An 18,175-nucleotide genomic window follows, 5' to 3' on the forward strand; every position below is an offset into this window, starting at 1 on the left:
TGATATGACTTTTTCCATTATTTTAGTATGATGAATTATATTCTTTGATTCATCACTACCAAACTCACCTTGAAGGACTGGGGAGATAGCTCAGTGGTATGGGGGCATGCCTGGCAAGCACATGAGTTCAATCCCTGGTACTGCAAAAAATAAGTAAACTAACCGTAAATTCCTGAGTCTACTCCACTTGGTTATGATTATCCTTTCTTATGTTCCTGAACTTTGATTTTTCATTCATGTTTGAATGTTACACATATTAGCCTATAGTTCTCTTTTATTGTTTTATGTTTGTCTGGGTTTAGTATCATTGGAACATTGGCTGTTGGATATTCGATCTGCCACAATGTGTGATTTGGAAAGTGTTCCCTCTTTCTCTGCTGCTAAAAAATTCAGGTCACATTGTTATTGTTTCTTCTCTAAGAATTCATCAATGAAGCACTCTAGGCCTGGAGGAATTATTTTTGTGTGGAGATAGATAGTTATGAATTTTATGGATTTAACTGATAAGTGTGTTCAGGATTTCTGTCTTTTAGGGAATTTTCATTTGTATCTTCATGGGAAATTTTCAGTCCATTTAGGTTGTCATATAATGCTTCTATAACGTTCACCCTATCGCCTTACTCTGTAATGTCTGTAGGATCTATAGTTTTCTCTCTTACTCATGATTTTAGTAATGTATGTCTTCCCTCTTTTTGCCCTCTTAATCAGTTTAGCCTAGAGGTAAATCCGTTTTACTGATCATTTTCTTAAATCAGCCTCATTGATATCTTTGTTGTTTTGTCTTCTATTTCATTGTTTCTGCTTTGGAATTAAATTTCCTTAAGATGGGAATGCAGATCACTAATTTTAGATTTTTTTTCTCCTTAATGTAAACATTTAAAGCTATAAATTTCTTATAAACAATACTTTAGTTATATCTCACAAACTTCTCTTGGTTGTTACTTTCATTGTTGCATTGAAAGTATTTGCAGTTTCCATTGTGATTTGTTGGAGTTGTATATTACTTTAAAGTGTGTTGTTTCATTTTCTATTTGTCTTCCTAGTTATTACTGATTTGTTACTTAATTACATTATGACAAGAAAACCTATAAATTCAGTCTTTTTGACATTCATTGATCCTTGTTTTACAACATCCCACACTCTTCAAGAACTTGAAAAGAATGTGTAGTCTCTTTATTATTCAGCATATTGTTGTACAAATTTCAACTAAGTCAAGATTGCCTCTGTTGGGGGCCGGGGAGATGGCTCAGTGGAATAAGCGCTTCCCTGGCAAGGACAAGGACCTGAGTTCAATCCCCAGTTCCACCAAAAAAAAAAAAAAAAAAAAAAGATTGCCTCTGTCACGTTTTGGGGGGAGGGGCAAGGAATACATTTGTTGCTGTTATGCCTCAAATGGCAAGTTCAGTACAGCTACAGGGCAAAGAGACATGCATAAAAGACTACAGAAATTTGTGACTATATATTTTGATCTCCAACAGAATTCAGTTTACTCTTCTCTATGATCTTGTATATATTAAAAAATCTTGATCATGATATATTCCAGAGAGTGTATGCCACATGCTTCCATAGACAGAAAAACTATTTAAGATTTCTTTTTCTATATATATTCTTATGTTACTTTAAAAGTTCTATTTGGAAGTATGTTTTACAATGTATACATAGTATATAGTATATCCAACAATTTTATATGTAACTTTTAAGATACAGATACATAAATATGGGAGACAATTACATATTTTTCACTGTTTAAAAAATAATTTTAGTTCATGGAGAGTCTTTAAAAAGTATTTTTGTGGGGCTGGGGAGATGGCTCAATAGAATAAGCACTTGCCTGGCAAGTGCAAGGGCCTGAGTTCAATCCCTGGTTCCACCAAAAAAAAAAAAAAAAAGTATTTTTGTATGGTATTCATTTTTTTTTTTAATTGTACTTGTTTGTAGTATACAGTCTAGATTCCTTATGGGGAGTTAGTACATGTACTTAATACATCTTAATTCCTTCTTTCATACTTTTTCCCTTCAGTCCTTTACCCCTCCATCTACCTCTTGATCCCCTTTTTTCTCTTCATACATGTTGGTTGTATATAACGTGTACATTCTTTGTGTAGAGTTGGTACTTGTATATTAACATATCCTAATTACTTTTTCTCACCACTTCCCTCCCCTTCACTTTTTAAAAATTTAAAACATTTTTAAACAATATAAAATATTAAAATAGAAAAATTACAAATGATACAAAATTTCAGTAAACTAATATGAATTTCACAGTATTTGTTGTATTGCATAGTGTTATCTTCAGATTAGTTGTTCAGGGGCCAGCCAAATAGCTCAGCAGATTAAAGCACCTGCAAGCAGGCACAGAGGTTGGGGGTTTGATCCCTGGTCCTACCATACAGAGCCTCGCTCCTGGGGTGCACTGAGTCAGCAGTTAAGACTGGGCGTGGTGGTACCTGCCTGTTATCCCAGCACTTGTAAACAGTTGGATCACTACAAGTGTGGTCTAGTAGTGAGACCCTGAACACCCCATAGACCCTTCCCTAAAAATACAAGGAAAAAAAAAAAAGCCATCAAGTCTGTATAACTGTTTCAGGAATGTGGCCATTTTCACAATGTTTGTTCTTCCTATCCAGGAGCAAGGACTCTTTCCATTTTCCGGAATCCTCTTCACTTTCTTTTCTGAGTACTTTATTTTCACTATATAAATCTTTTACTTCCTTTGTGAGATTGATTCCTAAGTATTTCATTTTTTGGATATTATTGTAAAAGGCATGCTTTTCCCTAATTTCTCTCTTGGTGCATTGTTTGTGTACAAAAATGCTAGTGATTTTTGAGTGTTAACTTGGTGTCCTGATATGTTACTGAATGTGATTATTAAATCTCCCAAGTTTCTCCTGCCTTTCCTTCAGTATTGATTTTGATATTTTGAGTGTCTTCTGGTTCCAAATGAATTTGAGGAAAGTTTTATCTAACTTTGAGATATACTAATGATATTTTTATTGGGATTGCATTGAATCTGTATAACAATTTAGGGAATATAGCCATTTTCACAATCTTGGTTCTTCCTATTCAGGAGCATGGAATATTTTTCCATTTTCTCACAGCCTCTTCAATCTTTTATTTATTTATTTATTTTTAAATTTTTTTCCATAGTTTTATTGAGAAACAAATAGCAATGAGACAGTATCAAATCAAATTGGTAGGACAGTTTCAATAATCAACACATTGAATTCATTCTTTCTAGTGGTTAATTACTGTACAAGATGCGGACATAATATTCTATTTACAAACGCCATTAAAACAAATCAGTCTATTCATTAAGAGAACATAACTATATATCTATCGTAACCACTTTGAATACACAGATACAAAATGGACGTTCATCTGTATCCCCTTCTTTTGTTAAAAATCTTTTATTTAAAGTACCATAATTTTCATAGTATAGATCTTTTATGTCCTTGTGAGGTTGATCCCTAAGTATTTCATGTGTTTGGATGTTATTGTGAAAGGTGTGGTTTCCCTAATTTCTCTTTCATAGTGCCCATGTGCAGCTGAGAAGAACATGTATTCTGTCATTGCTGGGTAAAACACTCTTTAAAAGTCTTCTGAGTCCTTTTCTTCCCAAGCTTGGTTTAGTTCTGTTATTTCTTCGCTGATTTTTTGCCTAGTTGATACATGTCTTTGTGACAGTGGCATGTTAAAGTCCCCCATTACAATTGTGTTATTGCTCATTTGATTTTTCATGTCTGTTAAAATTCATCTCAAGTACATGGGTGCTCTTCCATTGGATGCATATGTATTTATAATTGTTTTCTCTTTCTCTTGCAGTTTTCCACTAACAAGTATGTAGTGATCTCTTTCAATCATTTTTGGTTTAAAGGTGATATTGTCAGGAACCCCTGCTTTTTTCTAGGTTTCTGTCACATGGAATATTGTTTCCTATCCTTTGACTTTCAGTCTGTGAATTTCCTTTTGAGTTAAATGTGTTTCTTGCATGCAGCATATTGTTGGATTTTGTTTCTTAATCCATTTTACTAGTCTGTTTCTTTAGATTGGCAAATTGAAGCCATTTACTTTGATAGTTACAACTGATACATACTGGCTTATCTTTGTCATGTTACTATCTTCCTATGGGTTCCATACCTTACCCCTCTTTTTCATTACTTGCTGTTTTTTTTTTTTAATAATTTATTTGTTTATTTATTTTGTGTGTGTGTGTATGGCCAGCTCAGCCCACCAGAGGGCGGGGCGGGCTGGCATGTGGTGCTTGGGGATTGAACCGCGGTCCCTGTGCTTTACTTAGCTTAAGCTTGTTCTAAGTAGGTGCTTTAGACCACTGAGCCATCTCACCAGCCCTACTTGCTGTTTTTGATGATTCCTTTCTGTTGTTCTTGAATCTGTGGTTGTTTCTGTCTCTTTCTAGGATATATATCAGTACTCTTTGTAGGGTTGGTTTTGTGGTCATGGATTTCTTCAGTTCTTAGTCATAGAAGAGTCTTACGTCACCATTGAACTTGACAGTTTTGCAGGGTTCATCAGTCTGGATTGGAAATTATTTTCTTTCAGGACCTCAAATACTTCACTCTTTTTGATTTGATGGCTTGTGTTGAGAAATCTGCCATGCTTCTGATCAGCTTTCCATTGTAGGTGATCTGTTTCTAACAGCTTTTAATATTCTATTCTTTTGCTGAATCTGTGGGATCTTGATTATTGTGTCTAGGTGTAGATTTATTTTGATTATAGTATTTGAATTCTATATGCATACTTACTGTATGTGAATTGTTAAGTATGCATACTTAACTGTATGTGAGATTACTTTCTCATGTTTGGAAAATTTTCTGCTATTCTGCAAATAGTCTTTTTATGTCATTTGTGCTGATTCTTGCTGTTTCATTAACACCTGTTATTCTTATATTGTTTTCTTTGCATTATCTTGTAACTGCTTAATTGTTATTTCCTGGTTCCTTGTTAGTTTTAAGAGATCTTTTCTTTTACATTCATTAGCTGCACTGCTGTCTTCAAGGTCTGAAAGTCTATCTTCAGTTTTGTTCAAGTGGTTTTGCCAGCTTTCAATGGAATTTTTTTTTTCTTTTTATGAATTTAGGACAGGGTCTACAGGGTGTACAGGGTCTATGTAAATCAGACTCATAGTGATTCTCCTGTTTTCAGCCTCCAAGTGCTGGGATTACAGGTGCATGCTACCACGCCCAGTCTCAATCAAGTCTCAGCGTGCCTTGGGGACAGAGCCAGCACAGCACACCAGGGAACAAACCTTGGCCACTGTGCTCTGCCTAAGCAGGGGCTTTAGTCCACTGAGCTATCTGGCCAGCACTTCAATGGAATTCTTAATTTCCTGAATATCTGTTTGAATCTGTTTCATAGTTTCTAATTCTTTCCTGTATTGTTCATTCAGTGTTTCCATATTTTTCTATTCCCCTTTATTTTTTTGTCTTTCTTTAGCTGTGCTGGACAGTTCTTTCACAATTGTTGTCATTTCTTTTTTGACCTGGGAGATTATTTCTGATCCCATATCTTTTATAGCCTGATGGACTTGTTTCTTTACTTCAGTTGCAGTCATTTCAGAAATTTCAGGTGTGTTACTTCCACATTCTTCTATATCCTTGTGTCTTTGATTTGTTCTGGGTAGACTGGAGGATTGAGATTACCTTTTGTTCCTGTGTTATGGCATTTTTAAAGCTCCCAGTGATCACCTGGCTCAGCAGGGTGGAAGGAAGAGTGGTGGGTCAATAAGGTCTTATTCCAGTGGAGGGGACAGGTTAGGATTCACCAACGCTCTCACTACTGGTGAGGGTGACTGGTGGTGCTCAACAAAGCTTCTGTGCAGGTGCTAGACATGGGCTGGATTCACCAGGATCCTGCAGCTGCCTGGCATCTTCCTAACTTCTCAGATAGTTGGGCCGGGCTCTAGCACTACTGCCACACCTGTGCCCTGGGGCCCATGGGTCTCATGACGACTCACCAGAATCCTGTGGGCCACTAAGTTCTCTAATGGTGGGAACAAGCACCAGCACAAGCTCTGTGCCTGCAAGCACTAGGGCTTATGGGTCGAAGCTCACCAGAATCCTGTGGGCTGCCCAGAGTCTGCCTAAATTCTCAAATGGTGGGACCAGGCACCTGCCCCCTTGCTCCCATTTGTTGATCCTCTTCCTATTTGAGAAAGATCTATCTCCCTATGTCCTATTATCTAACTTTTATTTTGCTCTTCATATTTTGGATTTTTTCATATAAGAGAAGCAATGTATTTAAGCATGTGTGTCTGATTTATTTAATTTTTAAATGTAATTAGTGATTTGAATGTGTATAGGTAGCATGTTTCTTTTTAAAGTAACAGATTATAATAGCTCAGTGGATTAAAGAGTCTGTTTAGGCAGACACAGGGCCAGGGTCTGATCCCTGGCATGCCATGCTATGCCGGCCCCGCCCCTGGGGCATGCTGAGATGGTGATTGCCACCAGGTGTGGTGGCTTGTGCCTGTAATCCCAGCATTTGGGAGGCTGAAAACAGGAAGATCACTATGAGACTAAGCTGTATACTGAGATCCTGTAATAAATACATACAAAACATAAGTAAATAAAAATGACAGATTATGTTAATATTACACATATTCTTGATGAATTAGATGACATGACCTTTGTTTGGAGGAAAATGTCTTGGTAAATTAGAATCTTGTTAACAAGGCAACTCTTACTAAAATGTAATTGTAGTTTTTTTTTCCCCAAAAGAAAATTCAACTGAACCATCTTTACTTAAGTGTCTATAGAGGTTTGGTAACCCCACAAACACACTACCTCCCACATTTAGATACCAGAATCTCTAGATGTTCAAGGTTTTTATTTGAAACTCCTTGATATTTACATATAACCTACATACATCCTCCTTTAACCAACCAAGCCAACTATATTCCATAAAAAGTGAGCTTTAACGCACATTTTACTGGCATAGGTTATTCCCATTATCTGTGAAGAAAGAAAAACTCAGAATTTGTGTCAGTTTATATCCACAGTATCAGTTTTTAAGATACTGGTCAATTTTTTTTTTTTTAAGTACAGGATCTCACTACATAGATTGGACTCATACTAATTCTCCTGTTTTCAGCCTCCCAAACGCTGGGATTACAAGCTCATGCCACCATGCTCAGTTTCAATCCAGTCTCAATGCACCCCAGGGATGGGGCCAGCATAGCACACTGGGGATCGAACCCCAGTCGCTGCATCTGCTTAAGCAGGCACTTTAGCCTGCTGAGCTATCTGGCCAGCCCTGATAATGGTCAATTTTGTGTTTATACTTTAGAAAATACAAGATATTAACAGTTCTACATAATATAATTGGAAGTGGCTTTTTTTTTTTTTTTTTTTTTTTTTTTTTTTTTTTTTGGTGGTACCAGGGATCAAACTCAAGATCTTGTGTTTATCAGACCAGTGCTTATACCACTGAGCTATTTCCCCAGCCCTGGAAGTGGCTTTCTTTTCATATAGCTTTTCTATTTATTTCCAAATAGATCTTTAATAAGGCATATTGAAGACAAAATATTTAATATCTCCATAACTTGGATGTGTAGTCTGAGAATGTGAATTTATATTGTTAAAATAATTATTTTATCCTTCCTTTATTTACAGAATTGTAAATTCTGTAATTACAGAATTACAATCACTGAAGTACAAAAGTCAGTCAACTGAGGTCAGTTGTTACTGTTGTTCTACCCTACGATGAATGTATTGAATGTGTTTTTGTTCTTTTTATCCTCTATCAAAGGTTGAATTAATAAAAGGAAATTTACAAAGTGTTGGACTTACACTCCGTCTTGTTCAGTCAACTGATGGGTGTGCTGGCCATGTCATCATTGAAACTGTGGCCCCAAACTCACCGGCTGCAATTGCAGATCTTCAGCGGGGAGATCGCCTCATTGCTATTGGAGGTAATTATGCTAACGTCCAGTATCCTTTACGTTTACAGAGAAACTCAAAAGTAGATGCAAAGATTTTCATTTCTAGAGTGTCTGTTGAGGAAAATCCAAGAGAGCCATTTGGGCTGCAGCAGACAAGGCTGTAGGGCTGGGGTCACCCAGCCCTTTGGAAATTCATCTCGCCACAGCCTGTCCTGGATGCTGTCCCCTCTTAAGAATTGTCCAGTTACATACATGGTTAATATGTTTCTCAAAACAAATGCAGTACAAATATGCAGAGTAAAACGGTGTTCTCTCTACCTCTGATTCTTGTTTTAAAATATTACTTATTGAGATAAGAATAGGTTAATACACATAAGAAAAAAATTTTATATGTTTCCCTCCTCCCTTTTTCTTGCACTTAAATATATCCTTTGTTGTAACTCCAGGAAACAAACTCAAATCCTACAATATAATTTTTGAAATAGTATTTATTTTCTTTCCCAATATTGAGATTGAACCCAGAGCCTTTGCACTGAACTATACTCCCAGCCCCCTTTTTAATTTTTCGTTTAGAGACAGGGTCCCTCAAAGCCTATAAGTTACCCAGGCTGGGCTTGAATGTACAGTCCTCCTGCATTGTGATTTTTTTTTTCTTTTAATACGTTACAATCTTGGCCCAATATGTATTTCTCAAAAAGATTTTCGTAGCTATACTTGACTTTTTATGGATTTTTGGTCATTTTTAAACTATTTAATAACAGAATTGGTGATGGTTGACATAGGGTTGGCAAAATGTTACAGTTAGGTCCTATAATAGAGTTCATTTTACTCTATTCTCAACTTTCGAATATTTTTAAAATATTCCTAAAGAAAAATCCAGGTTTGGATGGCCAGCCCTGAGAGGTACAGTGGCCATCTCCACAAAGTCCCTGGTGATTAAGGAAGAGTTGAGATGAGAAATTTTTGAGTCACCAAAGAACAACAAGAAAAGAGACAAGAAATTAAATTTAAGTTGAAGTTTTCCTTCTGCAGAACACTAGGTGAATGTATTTTTCATTTAGGCATATGTGAAATGATAATTCCTGGGACATAGTGAACTTAGAGGGAAGTGATAGTAGTATTTAAGGCTAAATAAATCATGTAGAACTAGATTAGCTCTAAGTTTCAGGGTAAGTTTCTAGGCTGTCAGCTTTCAAACTGAAATGTCAGGAAAATCTGGCAGCAGTATGCTTGGTGAGCGAAGTAGCAAAGGTCTGAGTGAGCGCTTACAGCAGCAGTCATTTACTGCACAGGAGGCCAGTGTTCAGGAGCATTGGCACACTGAAAACAAGGGGACCCGATCTTTGAGTTAGAATCATAGCCAAGGAAGTCACCTGTGTCATGGATTTATTCACATTGGGTTCATTGGGAGGTAGCAGGTTGATTTATAGTGGTCAGAATAGGAGGATGAGTCAGAGTGCTGGAGATGTAGTACCAAAGAAAAGCCAGGTGGTTGATTTCCACAAGGAGCTGGAGTAGAGAAAGGGGGAAATCAACCAAAGACAAAGGATAATCCATTTTTTTAAACTACTGGAAGCCACACATGGTGGCACATTCCTGTAATTCCAGCACTCGGGAGTCTGAGGCAAAAGGACTGCCTTGACTTGGAGGTTAGCCTAGACTACAAAATGAGTTCAAGGCCAACCTCTACTATATAGTGAAACCCTGTCTCAAAAAACTTAAATTTAACAGGCTGGTGAGATGGCTCACTGGTCTAAAGCACCTACTTAGAACAAGCTTAGCAAAGCACAGGGACCACGGTTCAATCCCCCAGCACCACGTGCCAGCCAGCCCCGCCCCCTGGTGGGCTGAGCTGGCCACACATGCACGCACACGCATACAGACACACACACACACACACACACACACAAATAAATAAATAAAATTTTTTTAAAAACTTAAATTTAAACGACTAGAGCAGAGGTGAATACCAAGCAGGAAGCAGAATGTTAAGAGAAATTATGAAAGAAAAAGCATTGGTAATGTTTGAAGATGACAGTCAAATATCAGTGCAGAAAAACTAGAGATGAGCACAACCACCTTAGTAGAGTGTTGTGGAAAACAAGGAAAGAAAAAATGAGGGAGAGGGGCTGGAGAGATGGCTCAGTGGTCTAAAGCACCTACTTGAAACAAGCTTGGCAAAGCACAGGGACCGCGGTTCAATCCCCAGCACCACATGCCAGCCAGACCCGCCCCCTGGTGGGCTGAGCTGGCCACACACACACACACAATAAATAAATGTAATAAATAAATAAATATTTAAAAAAAAAAAAGAAGTCATTTGTTTAAAAAAAAAAAAGAAAAAATGAGGGAGAAAGAAAAGGAGCAAGATAAGAATTAGGATAACTAGAGAAGCAAAGTCTAAAGGAGGGACCAAAATGAAATAAAGGATATGTACTCCTCCAAAGTAAGACTCACAATGCCTGGCAGGGAGTCAGTCTTTTTCATGTTGGTACTTTGGGCAAACAAGGTAACAGCATCTACAGGTTGAGAGGTGGTGGGAGGGTGGACTTTAAGGAATAGGAGAGGTTTGAAACTGCTCTTTTAGACTCTTAGAGACCAGTCTAAAAGCTAAGCAGCACTGAATGCTTTGCCAAAAATGGATAATAAGATTTGATGCTACATCTAGGTAGTAAACTCAGGAGCAAAAATGAGATGGGGCTAGCAAAGCTGGAGGCCAAAGAGACAGGTGTACAATAGCAGAAGAAAGGGCTAGGACAGCAGAGTCACACATAGCAGCAAGAACAGTGTAATCTTGAGACTTAGGTTGGGCAGACAAGCAAGTAGTATCAAAAGATCTTGGGGACCATGAGAAGAAGGAAGCAAAGATTGGGCTGCAAAATTGCTTAAAAACAATCAGCTACCAGACAGGATTGCAAGAGGTAAAAATAAAAAGTGATGAGAATGATTTTTGGTGTGGCAGAGTTCTGCCTGATGAGCAAGTCTTGCAGGGTGGCTGAAGTAAGAGCACAGAAGTTGAGCAGCCTGTGAGGTGAAGTCATTAGAAGAGGCTGATGTTACTTTGATTTATTGAGTATGGCCCTGACTCCTTTGGAAAACAAAGACCCTATGTTACCTTTCGATAAGCTGTGTAAAGGGATAGTATGGGGGAAGTATTTGGGGACGGTGGACAAGATGGCAAGAAATAAGGCTTTAGGTGATAGGAATACTCAGTATCACACTAGGTACCTTAGGGCAAAGATATATGCCTGGTAGAGATGCAAAACAGCTTTTCACTGAACATCCTTTTGTATCTTTGAATTTCAAACTGTTAGGATAACAAATTAGAAAATTTAAAATTTAAGATAGTGCAGATGCAGATATGAACCAACTTTTCAAATTTTATCATCCTGAAGATGAGTTTAATGCCTAATGAAAAGAACCTGTAAAAGAGTCAATTGTTGTTCTCTTAATTTGAATCATTCATCACATAGCTTCTAGTCCCTGAAATATTTTGGAATTTCCTTCAGTAAAATCGCAGCTTCTCATCACCTTACATCTAGTTTAGCCATAGTTAAGTCCTCTTAAACATAGGTTTTCTCTACTCACTTCCTTGGTTCAAACTGAGAAACAATGTCAGTTAACCTAGGATGGACTGGGAAGCAGTTAAGATTGGCAGGTAGGCAAGCACGCTTAGGGATCTTATGTCATGTGGGTTGAAAAGTTAAGTATTCTCAGTATGTTAGCACCTTCAGATTAAGAATCAGGATACAATTCATCCAGAAATTAAGTAAAACATTTTTACTTAATTACTTTCATTAGTTAAATAATAAGTTATAGCAATTATATTTAACAAATGTAGGTGAGTGTTATTGCAGTGATTGATGTTTTCCCTTTTAAATCTTAAAACCAGGTGTGAAAATTACCTCGACACTACAAGTGTTGAAGCTTATCAAGCAGGCTGGTGACCGAGTTCTGGTGTACTATGAAAGGCCCGTTGGCCAGAGTAATCAAGGTGTGGTGCTACAAGATAATTTTGGCCAGTTAGAAGAAAACTTTTTGTCAAGCTCATGCCAACCAAGTTATGAAGAGGAAGCAGCAGGATTGGCAGTAGATACTGAAAACAGAGACCTGGATTCTGAATATGAAGACTTGGCAAGTGATGTCAGAGTACAAAATGAGCTCAAAGATGAGGCACAGTCATTAAGTCAGAGTCCCAAACGGACTCCAACAACACTTTCTATTAAACCCCTTGGCGCTATATCACCAGTTTTAAACCGTAAAGTAGTTGCAGGAAGTCACCCACCACCACCAAAAATGCCATCCAAAGAAGGAACTAAACCGTTGGCCCTAAAAACTTCTGAAGTAACAGAGCCAGTACAAGTGTCAAAACCCACCCAAGGATCCACTTTCAAACCACCTGTGCCACCGAGACCACAAGTGAAAGTTCCTTTGCCTTGTGCTGATACTCCAAATCAGGCAGAACCAGATGGTCTTGTTGAAAAGCCAGAGAAGGTGCTGCTTCCTACTCCAGTAGACAAGTCTGCTGAAAAGCAGGTGAAAAATGTAGATCATGTAGAAGATTTGAGCACATCTAAGCAGTTTTTAGCAAAGCAAGAAGTGGCTAAAGATTTTACTTCAGAAAGTTCCTGCCCTACCAAAGACAACACAGATGATCGTCAGACATGGGAATCATCAGAAATTCTTTATCGTAATAAGCTAGGAAAATGGACAAGAACCAGAGCATCCTGTTTGTTTGACATAGAATCCTGCCACAGGTACCTAAACATTGCACTGTGGTGTAGGGATCCTTTCAAGTTGGGGGGTCTCACCTGTTTGGGGCATGTTAGTTTAAAACTTGAAGATGTGGCCTTGGGATGCCTAGCTACATCCAACATGGAATACCTTTCCAAATTCAGGCTGGAAGCTCCTGCACCTAAGGCCATGGTCACTAGAACTGCTCTACGCAATCTGAGTATGCAGAAGGGCTTCAATGACAAGTTTTGCTATGGTGACATTACTGTTCACTTCAAGTATTTGAAGGAAGGAGAACCAGACCACAATATAGTTACTAATGTAGAAAAAGAAAAAGAACCCCACTTAGTTGAAGAAGTTTCTACCCTCTCTAAAGAGGAGCACCTTATTGGACAGATGAGCTCCCCAGAAAATAAGCATAGTTTCCAGGATACTCAATTCCAAAACCCAACCTGGTGTGATTACTGTAAGAAAAAAGTTTGGACAAAAGCTGCCTCCCAGTGTATGTTGTGTGCTTATGTTTGCCATAAAAAATGTCAAGAGAAATGTCTGGCTGAGACTCCTCTGTGTGGAGCAACTGAGAGACGGATAGACCGGACTCTAAAAAACCTTAGGCTGGAAGGCCAGGAGCCCCTCTTAGGCCTGCCTCCTCGTGTTGATGCTGAAGCTAGTAAGTCAGTCAATAAAACAACAGGTTTGACAAGGCACATTATCAATACTAGCTCTCGCTTGCTAAATTTGCGTCAAGTCTCTAAAACTCGCTTTTCTGAACCTGGGACTGATCTTGTCGAGCCCTCACCAAAACACACGCCCAACACATCTGATAATGAAGGCAGTGACACAGAGGTTTGTGGTCCAAACAGTCCTTCCAAACGGGGAAACAGTACAGGAATGAAGTTAACAAGAAAGGAAGGTGGGCTGGATGACAGTGTTTTTATTGCAGTTAAAGAAATTGGCCGTGATCTGTACAGGGGCTTGCCTACAGAGGAAAGGATCCAGAAGCTAGAATTTATGTTGGATAAACTGCAGAATGAAATTGATCAAGAGTTGGAACACAACAATTCCCTTGTTAGAGAAGAAAAGGAGACAACTGATACAAGGAAAAAATCACTTCTGTCTGCTGCTTTGGCTAAGTCAGGTGAAAGACTACAAGCTCTAACACTGCTAATGATCCACTACAGAGCAGGCATTGAAGACATTGAAACTTTAGAAAGTCTGTCTTTAGACCAGCCCTCAAAAAAAATAAGCAAATACACAGACGATGCGGAAGACCTCGATAGTGAGATCAGCCAACTGATAGACTCTCAGCCATTCAGCAGCATCTCAGATGACTTATTTGGCCCGACTGAGTCTGTGTAATGATGGGGAGAAAGATGTGTCTAAGTTATAACAGAACTACATTTCAGTCCTCTTGTAATGCACCTTGGCCTGCTTCTTCACAGTTATTTGCTTGTGTAAGAAAGAATGAAAAAGGTTTTCTAGCAAAAACAAGACCAGCTCACTAAATCAGTTGTTTCAGATTGCATTTATAGCTAGGCTTTTTTGGATTTATACTGGGAATTTATTTTTACTAATTTATTTTTAACTTTTTCTAATTATGTAATTATGTAAGCTAACTTTTCATGTTTACGTATGTGTGATGTCTCACTGTTCTTCCTTCGTGTTCCTTCTGCATTAATGTTACATAGGATATAGCCCAGATTCTTGAAATACTTTTATTTCCATCACGGTTGTTAACAACAAATTTGCTGCATGCCCAAATTGACAAAATCAGTCATTGGGGGAATAGGTTGTGAAGCTTTTGTGTTATGTTTTGAGATTTGGGGGGTTGCTTTTTGTTTTTGCCAAATGTAAAATGAAACCAGATGCTGCAGCTTTAGTCTGTTATGCTGATTTAGTAAAAAACATTTTTTACATATGTTGCTTGCTTTCTATGCTTCTATGAATTTTTTTCTAAAGCTTTTGTGAACCTAAATTATATTACAAATTCAGTGATTTAATTTGATGAACTTGCATTGAAAAACAAAATGTAACAGAATAATACATTTGGTTAAGAATCTTACAGAAGTAACAACATTTAATTACTGCAAAACAATAGGCAGTGGGATTTTTGAAATATCTTTCAGAATGTCAGTGCTTTCCTTTTAAGTGGAAGTTCTAATAAGCATTTGTGATGATTTTTTCATCTCCAGTTTTCCCATAGGAAATAAAGCATGTGTAAGGATGTTTAAAGTTTCAGAGGACTGGGGGCCTGCCCATTATTAGCTCAGTTGTTTAAGTGCCTGCTTAAACAAAGCAGTCAGGCTCAGGATGCTGTGGTTCGATCCCCAGATCCTCAAGCCAAACCAGACCTAAGCTGAAGATATCCTGAGGCCACAAAAAAAAATTCTAAAGTTTCAGAGGATTGTTCCTAAAATGATGCTGTTGATCACTAGTTTTGTTTTAAAAACACTTTCATGTAGGACTATGTGGTGAAAGAGAGGGATCGTGCAAAATATATTTATTGCTTCATCTGGGGTCTTCCAGGCTTAAAGGAATGGTGATCATTCTGAATGCTTCCATAGTTTAGAATGTCTTCATTCATTAAAAGGAAAAGAAATAACAGTATACACAGAACTGAGACCAGTTCTCTGAAAATGAAGATCTACCTGAATACTGGATCCATCTTAGGATCATGACTGAGGGAAGATATATAAGCTTGACCAGTTTGTTATACCTTAAAAGTTCAGGCCTGTTATTTGCCTACAAAATAGATACGTATGTTTTCCCCTTTTGTAGGAAATAGCTCTGATAACTTGATACTTACTTAAATCAGCATGAATCTAAACTAGATTGTACAGCTTTTATAGCTGTCAGGAAAAGGTATAACAGTAATGCTGTGGCCTAGTCTGTAGTCCCACACTCCATTCAGAAACTTCCTAATTTAACGAACTGTATAGCCACAGACAAGTCACAAAAGAGCTTGATTCAGCAGTTTCCCTGTCTCTAAAGTGATGGTGGTCCTCCTTCCTCTCACTACCTCATAGGACTGTTAGGAGGAAAATAGCGTAACTACAGAGCAGCTTTGAATCTAAAAGCTATACAAATAGATGTTATTTCTCTGTGAAAAACATCTTTGAGGGCAGAAATTAGTCCAGTTTTAACACCAACAGCCAACTTTCATTCCCATTTTATTAAATGAAATATTAGGACAATAAATACCTTCTAGACAGATTGGGCTTATAACAAAAATATATCTGGGTATACCCCTGTTCGTTGTTTATTTAAGCATGCTCACACTTTAACAGAACACTGCTAGTGAAGGCTTTCTACATGAAACCCCCGAAAGCTAAAACGCCCTACAGCATATATTTGAAACAAGCTGCCCAGTATATGTATGTTTCATCCTGTAAAAAGTACCCTGGCATCGTTAACCTGGGAGGTAGACTGACTATAATTGGTGGGTGTGCATGGATTAAACCATGATACCAAGCATGCTCCTGAAACTGGCCTTTGAAAGAGCAATAGAAGTAATGCAAAACTTTGGTTTCATAAGAATCTACTCTTGTTTTAAAGTATTTATCTCTGTAGAACCACAGTTATGGAAAGCTCAGTAATGCTGCTAATGATACTTGTAAAATAATACCTTAATGTAGCACAGTATTTTCCTATCTGCTAGCTGAAGCAGTAGAGGCATCGTGGTTGTACTTCAGTGTGAGGAGGCTACGCTCCGAACAGCTTAGCGTGTAGTGAAGTACAGGCTTTAATGGGAAAACTTGTATTGTATTACATTACTGATGTAATCTTGCTGCCATGCTATGTTATCAATAGCTTAAAAATAATAAAGACTACTACACAAAACACTGATCTTCATTTGATGACATCTAAAAAAAGACGATTGCTGCATCTCTGGAATTATGTCCAGTATAATTTGGTCATGCTAACAAAGTGCACTGTTGCTAAACAAAATTGCAAAAGTTAATCTTTTACAGTTCATTTGTAAAATATATTTATATATTTGCTTTTGCTGTATAGTAGTAATTAGACTATTGAAGATGTACTTTTGCTACTGATTTTTTACATAAATGCTTGGATTAGAGAAAATGAGCAACATTTTAAGAATTATTTTGCAGTCATTAATATGGTACATTTATAAAATCAAGCCTCTTTTTAAATAGCATAACTAGTTGAAATGTTATGATATGCTGTGATTCAAATAAGAACACAACCTAAGGAGTATAATGGCACATTCTAAACTTACACATGAATTTTTTCAAGGCAGTTGGAAAATATCTCATTCATTACTAGTAAAGAATAAAATTCTAGTTCCCTAAAAGTAAATTTCAAATGTCTTTTATTTAAAAATATATTGTCCTACCCTATCAATATTGTCTCTGCTGTGTAAATATATTGTCCTAATTCCTAAATTGAGATAATAGTTTTGCTTACCAAAAAGAAGAGTGGAGATTCCCCTCCTCCTTTGAGTTCCAGGAGTGTGCCCTTTAGCATCTATCTAAAATTGGGGATATGTACACCCTTAGCCCTGGAAGCTGTACACACCACTCCAAATGCCCCTACTTAAGGGTCTCAGAGCTTCCAGACTGCAGGACATTTTAGTTTTCTTCATCAGATAGTTACTTGTTCATAGCAATCAGAATAGTAAGGTAAAGAGGTGCAAAAGGATAACTTTTTTCCACATTAATATGTTAGAAGGGATGATGACTATAACTGTTTCAATTAAAATTTTGTTACAATAAAACACATTGTCATTAAGGCCCCTCAAAAATCCCCTAACTTTGAACACCTATCCTATCATCTGTGCCACTTTCTGAAGTAGTTTTGGAAGTCCTCTTCTCTGTCTTTACAAAGTATGGTTAAAAAAAAGAGTGGTGAGGCCTGATGAGATAGCTCAGCAGTGTAAGTGCCTGCCTGGCAAGCACAAGGACCGAAGTTCAATCTCCAGCACTGCATGCTGTGGGAGCCCTGAGCCAGCCACCGAAACTGGGAATGGTGGTGCACAGCAGTAATCCCAGAGCTGGGGAGGCTGAGACAGGAGGATCACTATGAGTCTGAGCTGCATAGTGAGACCATATGTCAAATAAATAAAACATTAATTTTTTTAAAAATATGGCAAGTTGCTGCTGAGTGTCGTCCATCCAGAAGGAAAGCAGGCTCACAGATACACTATGATGTGTTCTCCACTGTGGAACTTCTGGCTCCTCCCTGAAGTCAAAATGACTGACAAGTGAATGTCGTGAACTGATTCAGGACACTGAAGCATCCACAACAGCACAATTAAACAGATTCATGGAAAAGGACTTTAGAACTGCTTCAGAAAGTGGCAAGAATGATGGGATGGGTCAGAAGCCAGGGAGAATGTGGGGAAGGGGATTAATGGCAATGTCTTTTACTGTAACCCTTAAACACTTTGTTTCTGTCATACCACATATTTTACCGTAAATGTAGAAAGCCAAAAAGTATGATTCATAGTAGGCTACAATGACCTGATACCTGTCACAACAGAAGTTTTTAATTTTTAAAAAAATATCCAGTCAAAATGAT

The 18,175-nt window shown here is 37.7% G+C and overlaps 1 protein-coding gene across 1 annotated transcript in view; it reads left to right on the forward strand.

The window, feature by feature from the left end:
* Positions 1-14,539, forward strand: part of Pdzd8 (PDZ domain containing 8) — a 104,322-nt gene extending 89,783 nt beyond the window's left edge. Inside the window, exons 4-5 of the mRNA XM_004625643.2 lie at positions 7,768-7,930; positions 11,793-14,539. Coding sequence (XP_004625700.1) covers positions 7,768-7,930; positions 11,793-13,993 — 2,364 coding nt within the window. The 3' untranslated portion in view covers positions 13,994-14,539. The remainder of the gene's footprint in view (positions 1-7,767; positions 7,931-11,792) is intronic.
* Positions 14,540-18,175: the final 3,636 nt, after the last annotated feature.

The sequence above is a fragment of the Octodon degus genome, unplaced genomic scaffold (assembly GCF_000260255.1).
Source record: "Octodon degus isolate 3935 unplaced genomic scaffold, OctDeg1.0 scaffold00010, whole genome shotgun sequence".
NCBI lineage: Eukaryota > Metazoa > Chordata > Mammalia > Rodentia > Octodontidae > Octodon > Octodon degus.